Here is a 14,283-nt window from a genome sequence, read left to right as displayed (position 1 = left end):
TATATGAAATGCTTTGAAAGTCTTAGAATACTTTATAAATATTAGCTATTATTATACTAGTAAGTGACAAAGAAGAAGCATAACTACTTTATCCTATTCAGTTCTGAATGTATCTATAAAAGAGGATGATCTTCAAACAGATACTAAATAGAACAAACATGGTTGAGAGGGAATTAAACTCCAAGACAAGTGGGGATATAGGAAAAAAGTTCTTAGCTGTTTTTGATTTATTCATATCTCTTGGTCCCCAAAAATATATATCCCAATAGTGAAAGTACTGGCACATGTAATCACAAAGACACTGTAAGTCATCTTTGAGCAATCATGGTGAACAGCAAATATGCCAAAATGGAAAGGGACAGGAAATGGGAAAATACCATAATTTTTTTAAAAAGAGTTGGGAATTAGATAGATTTAGGGAGCTGTAGACCAATGAGGTAGGCATCATTCTGCACCAACATCAAGAATCAATTGTTCTATAAATGATTTATGCCTAGAACAAGGACAGATAATCACTAGAAATAGGAATGAATAAACAAAAAAAAATGTGAAACTAACCACTTTTCCTTTTAAGATAAAACATTTTCTATCTCATAGAACCACTCAAAGTTGGAACCTTCTGCCTTATTAGATAATGAGCTTCCTGACATTTGGAAGTATTTAGATGAATTATTCCCCCCCATCCTCCTACATTTAAGTAAAGTCTATTGAATAAAATATTTCTTTAGATGTAGATGGGCCTCAGTATTATATTAAATTACCACTTTGTATGTTTGCCAGAGCATTTTCATGTTAGAAAAAACATTTTCATAGCATATGGATAGACTAGTTGGAAGCAAATTTTTGTTCTAATTTACAGGAAAGAAAACGTGAATATCAAAAATAAATAGAATTACATTAATTCTCATCTTTTCTTGTCCTCATAAAAAAAATCAGACCATCATGGATAGATGGGGAATGGAGCAAGCATTTATTAAGCATCTGCTATATGACAGGCACTCTACTAAATGCTTTACAAATATCTTATTTGATCCTCACAAAGACCTAGAGGTAGAAGCTATTGCTATAGCTGGATGCTGGACAAGTCCTGTAACCTCTGTTTGCCTCCGTTGCTTTAGCTGTAAAATGAGAATAATAATAACATTGAAGGGTTGTTGTAAAGATCAAATGAGATAATAATTTCAAAGCACTTAGCACAGTGCCTGACACATACTAAGCACTGCATAAATGTTATCGATTACTGTTATTATTATAGTTAGCCCTATCTTAAAGTTGAGGAAACTGAGGCAGACAATGGTTAAGCAACTTTCCCAGGATCACACAGCTAGTAAGTCTCCAAATCTGGATTTAAACTCAGGTCTTCCTCACTCCAAGCCCAGCAGTCTGTGCACTATGGTGCCTCCAAGCTGCCTCAATCTACAAATTGAATCCAAGAAAATCTGGATAAAATATATCAGGACCACAATTTTAGTCAGTTACCTATTCTACTCCACCCTAAGCATACATTTGAATTAAGCAATTCATTGGTGTTTACTAGTGATTACATATACAAAGATGACTTCTGTTAGAAAGCTCAGTTATCTTTAGATGCTTTTAAAATTTTATATTTAGAGTTTCTAAGACCTGCTCCATTAAATAATTTATTATATAAAGATATGTAAGCAGTCAGTAAACTCCCACTCTCACCCAAAAAAAAAATCCCAAAATATCTGTTAAAATTCTATCAGTTAGAGATTTGGCAGAATGGTAATTACATGTGGGAAGAACAGCAGTTTCCATGATAATTATGTGGGCTGTGAACAGATTTTTCAAAAAAAACGCTGGGCTACAGCCTAATGAATGCACTCATTAACCTTAATGGCATCAGGTAGAAAATGGGGAGAGATTCACTGGGGAAGATGACAGTCAATTCACCCTTCCAAAATAATTAACACTACTGCATACAATAGTAATGTTTTCCCGTTTTATAATGAATGGAAAAGATGAGGTGAAAAGAAAGAGGTATTTGTTCACATGCCATCATCAGCAAAGAGAAATGTTTTTGATTGAGTTGGTTGAAACTGCAGTCTAGATCTTAATGTTCTAATCTTCTGAGACTGAGAACATTGTTGGCTGTAAGATATGATGATGTTACCACCCTATATATAGCTTAGGGCATAGAATTATCAATGAGCTACTATGACTTATTACAAACTGAAATTTATGTAATGCAGCTGTCTTGGTCCTGCTACCCCCCTACCTACCATAAGTTGTTTGTGATTCAAGGTCCCCAGAAGGAAAAGGCTCTCTGGAGACTGTGTAGTACTGCAGGACACAGGGCAATATGCTTCCCTGGAGAAAGATGGCAGCATAATGGGTCTTTGTTCCTTTAATTTAGTCTCACCGCCCTTTATCTAGAGTATTATTTTTATTCATTTAAAAATCACCTCACGATCTGTGGGCATCATATTTGACTGAAGAGATTTGAAAAGGGTTGGGAGATTGGCCCTGGTATGATTTATGATTACCCTTGTAAGTAATCCCATGCAGTAAAAATAAGTCTTGGGTCTCCATGATCTAGCAATTGTCCTTGGTTTCTCACTCACATATATGATGCTCCCTTGGCACCGTGCAGGCAGGAGGCCTTTTACAAATTTTAGGAACATTACAAGTAAGCAACAGTGCCATAATGTGTGTGTAGGGGACAGGAGTAGTGGGTAACTACATAATATAGACAGAAAATCATAGATTTAGGCATCTACAAATACAAAGGACCTCAAAGGTCATCTAGCTCAATCCCCTCATTTTCTAGAGAAGGAAACAGGCCCACAGAGACTAAGTGACTTGCACCAGTAGTCAACGCTAGAGCTAAGTTTTGAAGCCAGGTCTTTGGATTCCAATGGCGGCTATGTCTATTGAATAAGGTTTTCATTATTATGTAAGGTCTCTTCTAAGAGGGTCACTGAACTTGCAGTTACATTTCATACTTGTGATCAGAACTCATGATGACTTAAGAGTCCCTCATTTTGCATACTATTCCTGTCCTCAATGCAGATGGCCTTGCCTTACCTTGCAAATTAAAGAGAACATCCCTGAGTTCAAATCTGGCCTCAGACATTTGATACTTACTAGCTATGTGACCCTGGGCAAGTCACTTAAATCCAAATGCCTAGCCAAACAGAGAGAGAGAGAGAGAGAGAGAGAGAGAGAGAGAGAGAGAGAGAGAGAGAGAGAGCATCCTCCTTGAATTCAGCCCCAACCAGGATCATGGGATTGTAAAACAATATAGATTTCGCTGTTTTCCATAGCAATTATTCAAAAATAAGAACAAATATGCTTCATTCATATCGCCAACCAGGATCCAGGTAGAGAAGAATTTTAAACTTGTTTAGACGTCCACTTTTACATTGAACAGTTATCATGCTATTTCATTGTGATGTTCTAAGAACTTTTATTTTCTTTTCAGTTAATACCTGCAGAGGTATCTGCACTGTTGCAAAACCTAATTTAGATAGTGAACTTTATAATATCCGAAATCCTCTGTGCTCACTCGATAGCTATTATGGCCATTAATCTGCCTTGTGTGCCAGTAGGTTAATACAATAGATGATAAAAATACTAACTATAAATTTCCATAATCACAGGTGGTATTTACATAATAAGGGCATAATTGCCTATAGTGCCAAGCCTATAGTGTTCTGTTATTGTTGCTGCTTGTCATTTTAAGAGTGCCAACAGCTATTCTTCATTTTATAAAAACATAGACTAAGTAAAATAAGAAGAGTGATGAGATGCAAGGTCACGGAAATAGAACTAACCCGTTAGTTTCTATAAAAAACACTAGTTGGGATAAATAAAAGTTAGATGGGAATTAAGGCTAAAAATGACCTGGAAAAGATAAGGAATGGATGGGTTTTTTAAGTATCAGATGTGTTTTGGAAAAGCCTAGGCATTAGAGATCAGTGGAGGAAAAAAAAGAAAAAATGTTTCAGGGCAGATTAAATAATTGAGTGTTATCTCTGTGGTGGAAATGGGTAAATTGAAATGATTTGTGATAGATTGGACAAGTTATAGCAAATGTTTTCTGTGCTGAGGTATAGTTGGGACAATAAATTAAATAAAGAATGGAGTCAAAGGGTTCTCTACGATAAAATCATTCATTCCTATTTCTGTTCATCAGAAACATTCCATGGCAGTTACTACATATGTTTTAAAATTTGTGTTCATAATTTTGGGTCAGAGGTCTTCTTCTTTTAGTTCTGAGAGTATTTCTTAAACCTGAAATAGTAAAATGTAACCCACTAACAGCATTCTTCAGTCTATCCCCTATTGTGTCTGTCTCTGAGGAAGAGCTGTCCCTTCTTGTTCCTTACAAATACTCTTGTGATCTTGGTCCCAACACCTCATATTTCCTTTAAGAACTTTCCCCTTCCATAATGCCTTCATTTTGGCTAGTTTTAAAACTTTCCTTGCACATTAGCTCCTTTTCTACTGCTTAAAAAAATGCCCAATTCTCTCCCATACATAAAAATCCTCACTAGAACCTACCATCCCTTTAAGCAATCACCCTTTGTCACCACTCACTTCCACATCCAAATTTCTAGAAAAAAAATTTCTGTTCTGATTATTTCTACTTTCTCTCCACTCATTCACTCCTTTCCTCCTTGCAATCTGGCTTTAGAACTCACCACTCAACTGTTCTCTCCAAAGTTACTTCGATTATCTCTCTGCAATCTTCGTTCTTTTTTGACTACTTTTTGACTACTTGACAGCATTTGACATTGCCATGTATTTTTCCAGGCTTTTGTGCATTAGTCTCCTTCTTGTGCCCTATGTGACATTCTCCCCTGGTTCTGTGCCTTCTCACAATCCTTTCACCCATTCTTAGAAAGTATACTCTCTGCCTCAAAGAAGTATGAGCTCCCTTCAAAGGTCAGCTCAAGAGGCATGATCTACATGGAAGGGACCTATCTCAATCTCCTCTCCACTCATTGCTGATTCCTCCCACCAGGAAGATAGATAGATAGATAGATAGATAGATAGATAGATAGATAGATAGATAGATAGATAGATGGATGGATAGATGGATAGATAGATGGATGGATAGATAGATATTCAATGTTATTGTTGTTTTCATGTAAAATAATGTAGTCTTTTAGGGCGGGATTATTTCATCTTTTTTTTTTAATTACTAGTGCTTATCTCAGTACCTGGTCATAGTAAACAGTAAATGTTTGTTGAATGAATGATGATAAAGTGACACAGGGATGTAGTAAACACACTGAATTCTTCTGTTAGTAAGCAGCAAAAGGCAGGTAGCAATGGTAAAGGCATCCTGAGAGATACTACCTTTGTGACCTTCAGATAACCTGATAGGATCAGACCAGATTATTTCTAATGTCCTTTCCAATTCAAAATGTTATGATCCCAAGAACATACTGAAGTTGAAGGGCATTGAGAGGAGAACTTTTGACTCAGGGACCCAAATTTCTGGATAAAAGTCTCAGGTCTACCAATTGCTAGCTATATGACCTAAGTCATGCTCATTAACTTCACTACGTCTTACTTCCTCTTATCTATAAAATGGGGGGAATAATTGTATAAATTAACTAACTAACTAACTAACTACTCCTGTTCCTACTCCTACTCCTACTCCTACTACTACTACTGCTAACTACTTTTGCTACTGCTAATACTACTAATAATAGCATTTATATAGTACTGACTATATGTTAGATACTGTGCTATGTTGTTCAATCATTTAGTCACATCCATCTTTATGACTCCATTTGGGGTTTTCTTGGCAAAGATGCCAAAGTGGTTTGCCATTTCCTTATCCAGCTCATTTTACATATGAGGAAACTGAGGCAAACAGAGCTAATTGACTTGCCCAGGGTCATATAACTAGTAAGTGTATGAGTCCAGATTTTAATTCAGGTCTTCCTAAGTCCAGGCCCAGCTAGCTTCTAAGCCACCTAGCTGTGCTAAGCGCTTCACAAATATTACCTCATTTGGTTTTACAATAATCACAGGAGGTAGGTGTTATCATTGTCTCCATTTTACAGATGAGGGAACTGATGCAAACAGATATTAAATTACTGTCCAAGGTCAGACAACTAGTAAGTATCTGAGCCTGGATTTGAACACAGGTCTTCCTGCCTCCAGACCCAGTACCCTAGCCCTAGCCACTACTCCACCTAGTTGCCATAGGATTATTGTATCAAATAAAATGATGTGTATTAAAGTACTTTTTCACCTTAAAACACTAGTTTGAAGGTAAGTTCTTTTGAAAATATTATTTCATTGTTACTTTATGGCTATCTTAGATTCTTTCTCTCTTGGCAAGTTCATATGAATATAAACTAATCAGGAATGTATTTAACTTCAATTTTAGGATATAGCAACTTATCCAGACATGCTTCTTGATCTCTTTTTGGCCAATAGCCCTCACAAAGATTTAAAAATCGAAATGACTATATGATAAAGGACTTACCTGCCCAAGGCCCTTAAATGATAGCATTGTATTTTATGTCAGTGGTAAGCCAACTTCACCCTAAGCACCTGTTTTTGTACAGCCCACATTTAAGAATAGTTGTTATCTTTTGTACATTTTTAAACACAATAAAGTTTCATTTAAAATATTAAAAAAAACCCTTTTGCTGTCTGTACAAAAGTAGGCAAGGCAAATTTGCCTTTCCAAATTTGAGCTGTAGGCAGTAGTTTTTCTACCCCTGGTCTATAACAATAAGACCCTCTCTAATTCACATATGCTTAAATTCATGGGAAGAAATAAAAAGAATTTTAAGGTCTCTATCCTGGTGGTGTGGTTTTGATCATTTTGGACTTTTTCTATGTTTTTGAAAAATCACTGTTAGGAATTCATAGTATGGAAGTCCCCTCCACAAATGCAGATCAATAAATCCTCTAATATTGTCTAGGGATGTAGAGAATTGCAAAACTTCCCCATTGTTACTATATATTAGAAGCAGAACCTGAGCCCAAGTTTTACTGAATTCATGGTCAGCCTTGTATCTATTACGTCAAACTATATCTCTTACTGATTTCATAGTGTATTTTAAAAAATTCTAATTTGTGAATGTAGGCAAGAGACTCATAATAAAAAAGGAGAATATGATGAGAGATGAGTAAATTAGTACCCTAAGGTCCTGACACTTTCTTTTGAGGGAATAGTAGCTATAAGAGGAGGTACATGTGAAACCCCCATTTAAGTCAATGAATGAATTGTGAAGGGCAAATTGGTCCCATTACAGGCCTACATTTCTTATATAATATCCCTAATAATAGTCTTACATAAGAATGAACTAGAATGAATAAACAGAGCAGTTTCACATCCAACTTTCATGGAGAAGGGAATCTGTTCATGACAAATATCATGCCTGCCCCATTTTGCATGGTGCCTATGTGATATCTGGAATGCTAATGAGAGTCACATTCCCATAGCAGTGAGGTAACAAGCATACCCAAAGAGAAGAGAAGGCATGAACACAATGATCCCATTTTGTTTAGCCTGCTAGTTTAAAATAAAACTTCCTGAGTCTGAAAAAGAACATCATGGGGATGGTAGAAAATGAACTAATGTAATAAAAGCAATGATGAGACAAAGTAAACAGCTTTGAAATCTTCTCTATTCTTTCTGGGAACAAGGCATGAACAGCTATGTGCCACAAGAAGCTTTCCCAAATAATGCTGTTATATAATAATATTAATATCTAACAGATCTCATGAGGGAAATGTAAGATTAGAAAAGGGAGTGCTTTGGTTATTTAGCAAAAGCAAGGTTTGACCAATGGGAATCTTCACACTTTATTGGAATTGATGAAATGGCAGGAGATAATTCACTAGCTATTAACTAGGATTTTATAATGCTTTGAGAACAACAAAGCACTTTTACAAATATCTCATTTTGTCCTCACAACAACCCAAGGAGAAAAATGCTATTATTATCTTCATTTTATATATAAGGAAACTGAGGTTAAGTGATTAACCAGGGTCACTCACAGCTGATAAATGCCAAAGAATGGGTTTGAACTCAAGTTTACTGATTCCGGTTCTAGTACTACCCATAGTAGCACCTAAAGGAAGACCCAAAACACACAGAGCCATGAAGGTTTTTCAGGAAAAGAAAAACAAGATTTGCATAGAATGCGAGGCCATGGGTATGTTAGGTCTTCAACTTATCTCCAATGAGGTCAGTCCTAGTGCTAAAATGGTGGGGATACAAATACAAAAGAAAAACAGTTTCCAGCCCTCAAAGTGCTTACATTCTAATAGTGGGAGAGAATACATATGGAAAAATGTCAGGGAAGATAAAGAAAAAGTAGTCATTAATTTGATTATTTTTGTGAGATGGAGCAGGGTGGAGATTAGGGAGGGGAGAGGGGGTTGTCAGTGTCAGGAATATGGTGGTGTTGGTTGGTTAAGGCTAGTAGCTAGAGCAAGCACTTAATAATTAGCTTAGACTCAGGATGTAAACAAGAGCTTATATCCTGAGACCAAGCTAATTATTAGGGCTGATCTAATTACTGGAGCCAGTCAAGAGGGGGCCTGCAAAATGAAAAAAAAAAGGAGAAATAAGCGAACTTGCTAGGGTCACAGAGTTAGTATATATTAAAAATGGTATTTGACCCCCTGGTCCTCCTGGATCTGTGGACAACTCCTTATTCATTATTGGGCTTCCTCTTACTATACCATACTACCTTTTCATGTAGATTTTTAGAATAACACAAGAAGATACATTTCATCTCTGTTTTTGTTTTCCCTCTATGTGGCACATAATAGGTATTTAATAAATGCTCATTGACTAAGTATTTTCTATATATTATTAACTTATAAACCTCCCCCTTCATAATACTCAAAAAGGCGGGCATAGGAGGAAAGGTAAGAGGTGGAAAAAGAGTTGAAACTTTAAAAAACTTTTAACCCGACTACAATTAGTTGAGTGTTATTTCCCACTGATGGATATATCCATCTACTCCCTGATGGAAAGGGATTTCAGGGGATTTATCTCTTCAAACTCTAGTCTACATCTTAGTCTCAGAGACTGCCCTCTCCCAGGCCATGAAGTGCTCAGTAATTTTCCACTACTCTGTTCCTCTAGTGCGATAGATTATATTTTCTTCAGCACTGAGCAATGCAATTTTAATTTTGTTTATGTTTTTAGATACACTGCACAAACTTATTTGATCATCATCAACTCTCTCTGGAACCTAAATTACACTTCCGGGATGGAAAGAGTTTCTCTCTCCATCTTCCTTCTGCGATGTTACTGTATTCTTTGCCACTCGTCCTTGGTCCAAACTTCTCAGCCTCACCCACTCCATTCTACCTTCATGGCAATAGTTTGATGAGTTCATATGCGACATCTGCACACCTCCACCTGGTAACATATCTAAGCAGCTCTCCTCAGCCCTACTGGCAGTTTCAATGCTCTATAAAAATTATGTGGTGTTTTTGGTCTCCCAAAAATTTATTTTTTTCTTGGAAGATGTTTTATAGGATAAACTGTCTGTCTCTTGAAGAACTGATGTCTTGGAGGACATCAAGGACTTTCATCTGATGTCTTGTTCTCATAGAACCAGTTAAGTGGTGGTGAATGTCCAGTATTTTGCCTCTTCAATTTTTGAAGATTAATTATAGGCTGTGTTCTATAACTTGTGTCTTTGATGAAGAGGGCTACTAGGAAGAGTTTTCTATGTTTCTCTTTTCAGACTTACTTGTGGCATTGTCTTCAACTTTAAAAGATCTATGAGTTCATATATACAACCTAGTGACTTTAGTCAGTACTTGTCAAGGGTTTCACCATCATATTCTGGTGATTGTTCCCTGATCTTACCTTGGAGAACAGACAGGTCTGTTTTGCACAGGTTTATAATGGAAGTCTCTGAAGCTTGGCAGAGCCTATAGAATATTTCATTTCATTGTCATAACTACAAGTTCTATGAGAGGAAGACACATGCCTTACCATTATAAGGAATGGGATTTCATACCTCTAACTCAGCTTATATAATGTAATCAGCTTAAGGAAATGATGAAGTGTTAAATATATAAACAGAATGGTCTATGCCCTTTAAGCCCATTAAGGGGTGTGACTCCTTTGGGTCAAGAAAGGATGAGTGTGATGGAATAACTAAACAGGATGACTATACCTCTAGGTGATTTAAATAGTAGGGAAATTTCAGTAGCCACAACCCAACAAGAAGTCAATCAGTAAAAAGGCCTAGGCGTGCCTGGAGGAGGCAGACCCTTATGCATATACCAGAAGACAAAGGGAGGGCAGGTTAGCCCAAAGAAAATGCCATAGTCCTATTCTCATTGCCTTTATATTAACCATGTTATCAAATATCCTGGACCATTAGGAGACAAACATTCATCCAGGAGCAGTGAGAGACATACCAAGGGCACCCTGAGAATAAATGAGAATAAGCATGCCCACACACCAACAAAGCTAAATAACGAAAGACAGCTACTTGGAAGATAAAACAGCTCTAGGGAGTGTGATCCCTGGTGAGGAGAAGAGTGTTGGCTATGAATGCCAGGAAGGAACCAAACCTCATAGTCCAGCAGAAGCCATAGCTCAGAGTAACTTCATGAGGATTGTGAAAGGAGAAAAGAATTTCCTACAAACAGGAGTCATGAACTACTCTATTGTCACACCTCCACTATCTGCTAACTATGTATGGCTCACTACTGTTATATTATAAGTTTGAGCTCATTCTCCTCAGTGATCCTGTGGGTGTTCAGGGGAAGAATGTACCCCCATTTTGTAAGAAATATAAAACATTTCACAAACTTTGAAGTGCTGTATAAATGTTGGTTTTTGCTAGTATTACTTCTTCCAAGGTCTTGTGTCAAAAATCATCACGGAGGTCTTTGCAAGTTAGAAGAACATCTTGGTTATATTGTACCCTATTGTAACCTTGCATTGACCACTAATTTTAAGAAAGATGCGAATGAAGGCACTTGAGTAGATTACAGCTCTTTCTCCAAGCTCATGTATTGCCTCTCTATATTTGTCTCCCACAGTGATGGCTGGGCTGACAGGTATGATGTGACAGAGGGATACCAACGTGAAGCTGTTGGTGGAATCACAATCAAGCTCCAGTCTCCTGATGTGAAGTGGTTTGATGATTACTACCTGAAACTCCGACCAGAAACCAACCTGCGAAACCCTTGGTTCCAAGAGTTTTGGCAGCATCGCTTCCAGTGCCGGCTGGCAGGGTTTTCACAGGAGAACAGCAAATACAATACCACTTGCAACAGTAAGTGGAGACATATTGTTTCTCTTTTAAAGAGAATGAAAATGAGTCTTGATTGAAATGCTTGTGTCTTTAAGAAATGTAGCTGCAATTTACTCTAGGCGATGAATATTGTGTAAAAGTCCAATTCTCTTACTCCCTGTACTACACAGATATTAGTTTCAGAAGATATGTAGACTCTATTGAGATTGGACATGGCCAGATACATGCATGCCCTTAGAGTACATGGGGAGTAGGGAGAAAAAATCCTTACAAGTTTACATTAGCTATGGGGCATTATGATAAGGAGGCTGTAACCAATGTGACTGAGGCTGTTTATGGAAAATAGGGCAAATTAACATCTATCATAGGAGGCTTCCCATATTAGTGATCTAATACATAGTTATCAAAATCTATGCATAAAAACATGACATAACAGAATTTTGCTGCATTGGCAAAACTGTTTATTAGACCAATTGGAATGATGATCTGATAATCCAGTAATCTATAATACTAGGGAAGATAGTAGAAATGAATGAATGATGAATGAATGATGTAAAATGAGGTCATTACTCACTTACCATGTGCCAGCTACGTGCTGGAGATGGAGCTACATGCTCATGTTCTGCACCTGCTATTCTGTTTTTTAACCAAAATCAGAAGTGAGTTGTGGGAGCAATAATAACAGTATATTTTCTATGGCATTTGGTAGGCATTGCTAACAATGAAAATAATTTGCATTTTTATGGCACTCTATTTCATGGGTTGATGATCTATACATGAGATGAGATATTACCAATGAAACACAGGATAAGATACGGAGATACATCATTCATCTATCAAGAGGAAGGTCTAACACAATGAGAGCCCAGTTGATTCACTGGTACCCATAAAATATGAAAAGACTAGAGGGAGCCTACTATCCCAATGGGTAGATCTTTCTAGAGGATGTATAGATGAATACAGCTAAGAACTTCACAGGAAGAGAACACATAGATGGGTTGCTTTCTTAAACAGATCAATTCAAGTCAAGCTAACAAGCATGTATTAGGCTCTCAATACATGGAAGATACTGTGCTAGAAGATAGAGATACAAAAATGAAAAACATCTCCTGCCCTCAAGGAGTTTATAGTCTATAAGTAGTGAGGGATCATAGGATCATTGTACAGCACCTCCTGTGGGCTAACTTACCCAACTTCTACTTTTATTAATAAATGGGAAACACATTTGCCCAACTTCCACTTTTACTAAGAAGTGGAACAGCAGATAGAGTGCTGGAGTCATCATCCTCAGTTCAAATCAGCCTCAGACACTTACTGACTGTATAATCTTGGGCTATGACTTAACCCTTTGCCTCAGCTATTCATTTGTAAAATGAGCTGGAGAAGGAAATGGCAAACCACTCCAGTATCTTTGCCAGGAAAATCCCAAATGGGATCACAAAGAGTCAGACACAACTGAAATGACTGAATAACAAGGGGAATACAAAGCATGGTTGGCTACTTCTCCTGTCAAGGTACCCTGTGGGTCTATCAATTGTAAGTCCCCCATATGATATCTTAAGCCCCCAATACCAATCAAGAGAATAGTTCTACTAACTTTTAAGAAAGAGTATTTACTGTGAAGATATACCAAAAGCATTAGATATATAACAACTCAAAAGAGATGCGAATGAGCAGAAACGTTATTTTCCTACATATTTGCAAAGTCCCTGGGGAAAGTGGGCTCAAACTTAAAAGTACAATGGAAATGAGGCATATGCATACTAACACATGTGGTCAAGGGATACTCTGGATTCTGGCCCTAGAATGTTTTATCCTTTCCTTTCAAGAATCCCGACCAAGTTCACTTGGAGTAAGGAGCTCCCTTGTTCATTAATGATGACCTTTCAATGGATACTGATGCTGCTACTATGGACTTTAGATGCTGAGGGTCTTTTTCGACCTAAAAAGCTCACCTTAGATGAGCTTAGCTCACCCATAACCTTAAAAGGCCATGGTCTGGTCTGTCATGTCTCCATACATTTATTCACGTAAGATCAAAAAAGAATAAATACAAAATATACAAAAGGAACAGGTCCCATTCTGGCACAAACACATACAGGACATATGGGGAAATACAGTTTGATGCGCCTTCTCTACCCAACAGCTCACAGTAATTTTCCTCACTGGAAAATCTCCAGGAAAATGTGAAAGTTCACCTATTCCAACCTTTCATAAATACAATTCTAGATCAGCAACTAGTGAATAATAAGTTCCTTGGGATTTTGTTGTCATTTAGTCGTTTCAGTTTTGTCCAACTCCGTGACCCTATTTGGGGCTTTCTTGGCAATGATACTGGATTGGTTTGCCATTTCCTTCCCCCCAGTTCATTTTACAGATGAGAAATCTGAGGCAAATAGGGTTAAGTGACTTGCCTGGGGTCACACAGCTAATAAGTGTGTAAGGCTAGATTTGAACGCAGATTTTCCTGACTCTAGTCTTGGCACTCTATCCACTGAGCCATCTGACTGCCCCTTTTTGAGTCTAAGAAGACAATGATAAGACTTTTCATCATCATGTAATACTAACCCTGAGTGTCATGGCTGAATACTACCATGGTTCCACATGTTGGCTTAAAACCAGACAAGGAATACCAGAGCCTGGTACAAGGACTAAGGCCTCAGTTGGCTAGCCCTCCCATTATAATAAAATCGTAGTTCTTGAAATAGAACATATCTCAGTTTTCACCATTCCAATATTGTCTATCTCTATAAAAGTGCCTGGAATTGCTTTTTTTTATTGTTTGGGAGATTTACTGTCATTTTTGAGCTCAACCTTCAAATAAATCTCTAAAAATATCATAAACCTTCGTTTCCCCAGTCACCAGTCACCAGTCACTCATGGAACCTTAGTATTGAGAGGAGCTGTGCCTTATCATCCAAAGTATTTCAGGGTTTATTTGAAACAGAAAAATGGCATAGATAGTATATATATATATATATATTATATATATATATATATATATATAATATATATATATATATATATATATATATATAAACTTTTT

The 14,283-nt window shown here is 37.1% G+C and overlaps 1 protein-coding gene across 5 annotated transcripts in view; it reads left to right on the top strand.

Annotated features, from left to right (window-relative positions):
- Positions 1 to 14,283, top strand: part of GRM5 (glutamate metabotropic receptor 5) — a 667,058-nt gene that overhangs the window by 463,980 nt on the left and 188,795 nt on the right. For all 5 annotated transcript variants that reach the window (XM_020993806.2, XM_020993803.2, XM_020993804.2 and 2 more), the window contains exon 4: positions 11,023 to 11,258. In XM_020993806.2, the coding sequence (XP_020849465.1) occupies positions 11,023 to 11,258 (236 nt within the window). The remainder of the gene's footprint in view (positions 1 to 11,022; positions 11,259 to 14,283) is intronic.

This window comes from Phascolarctos cinereus, unplaced genomic scaffold, assembly GCF_003287225.1.
Source record: "Phascolarctos cinereus isolate Bilbo 61053 unplaced genomic scaffold, phaCin_HiC Scaffold_726;HRSCAF=1367, whole genome shotgun sequence".
Taxonomy (NCBI): Eukaryota; Metazoa; Chordata; class Mammalia; order Diprotodontia; family Phascolarctidae; genus Phascolarctos; species Phascolarctos cinereus.
The sequence above is the reverse complement of the archived record's forward strand: the minus strand, read 5'-3'. Positions and strand labels throughout refer to the sequence as shown.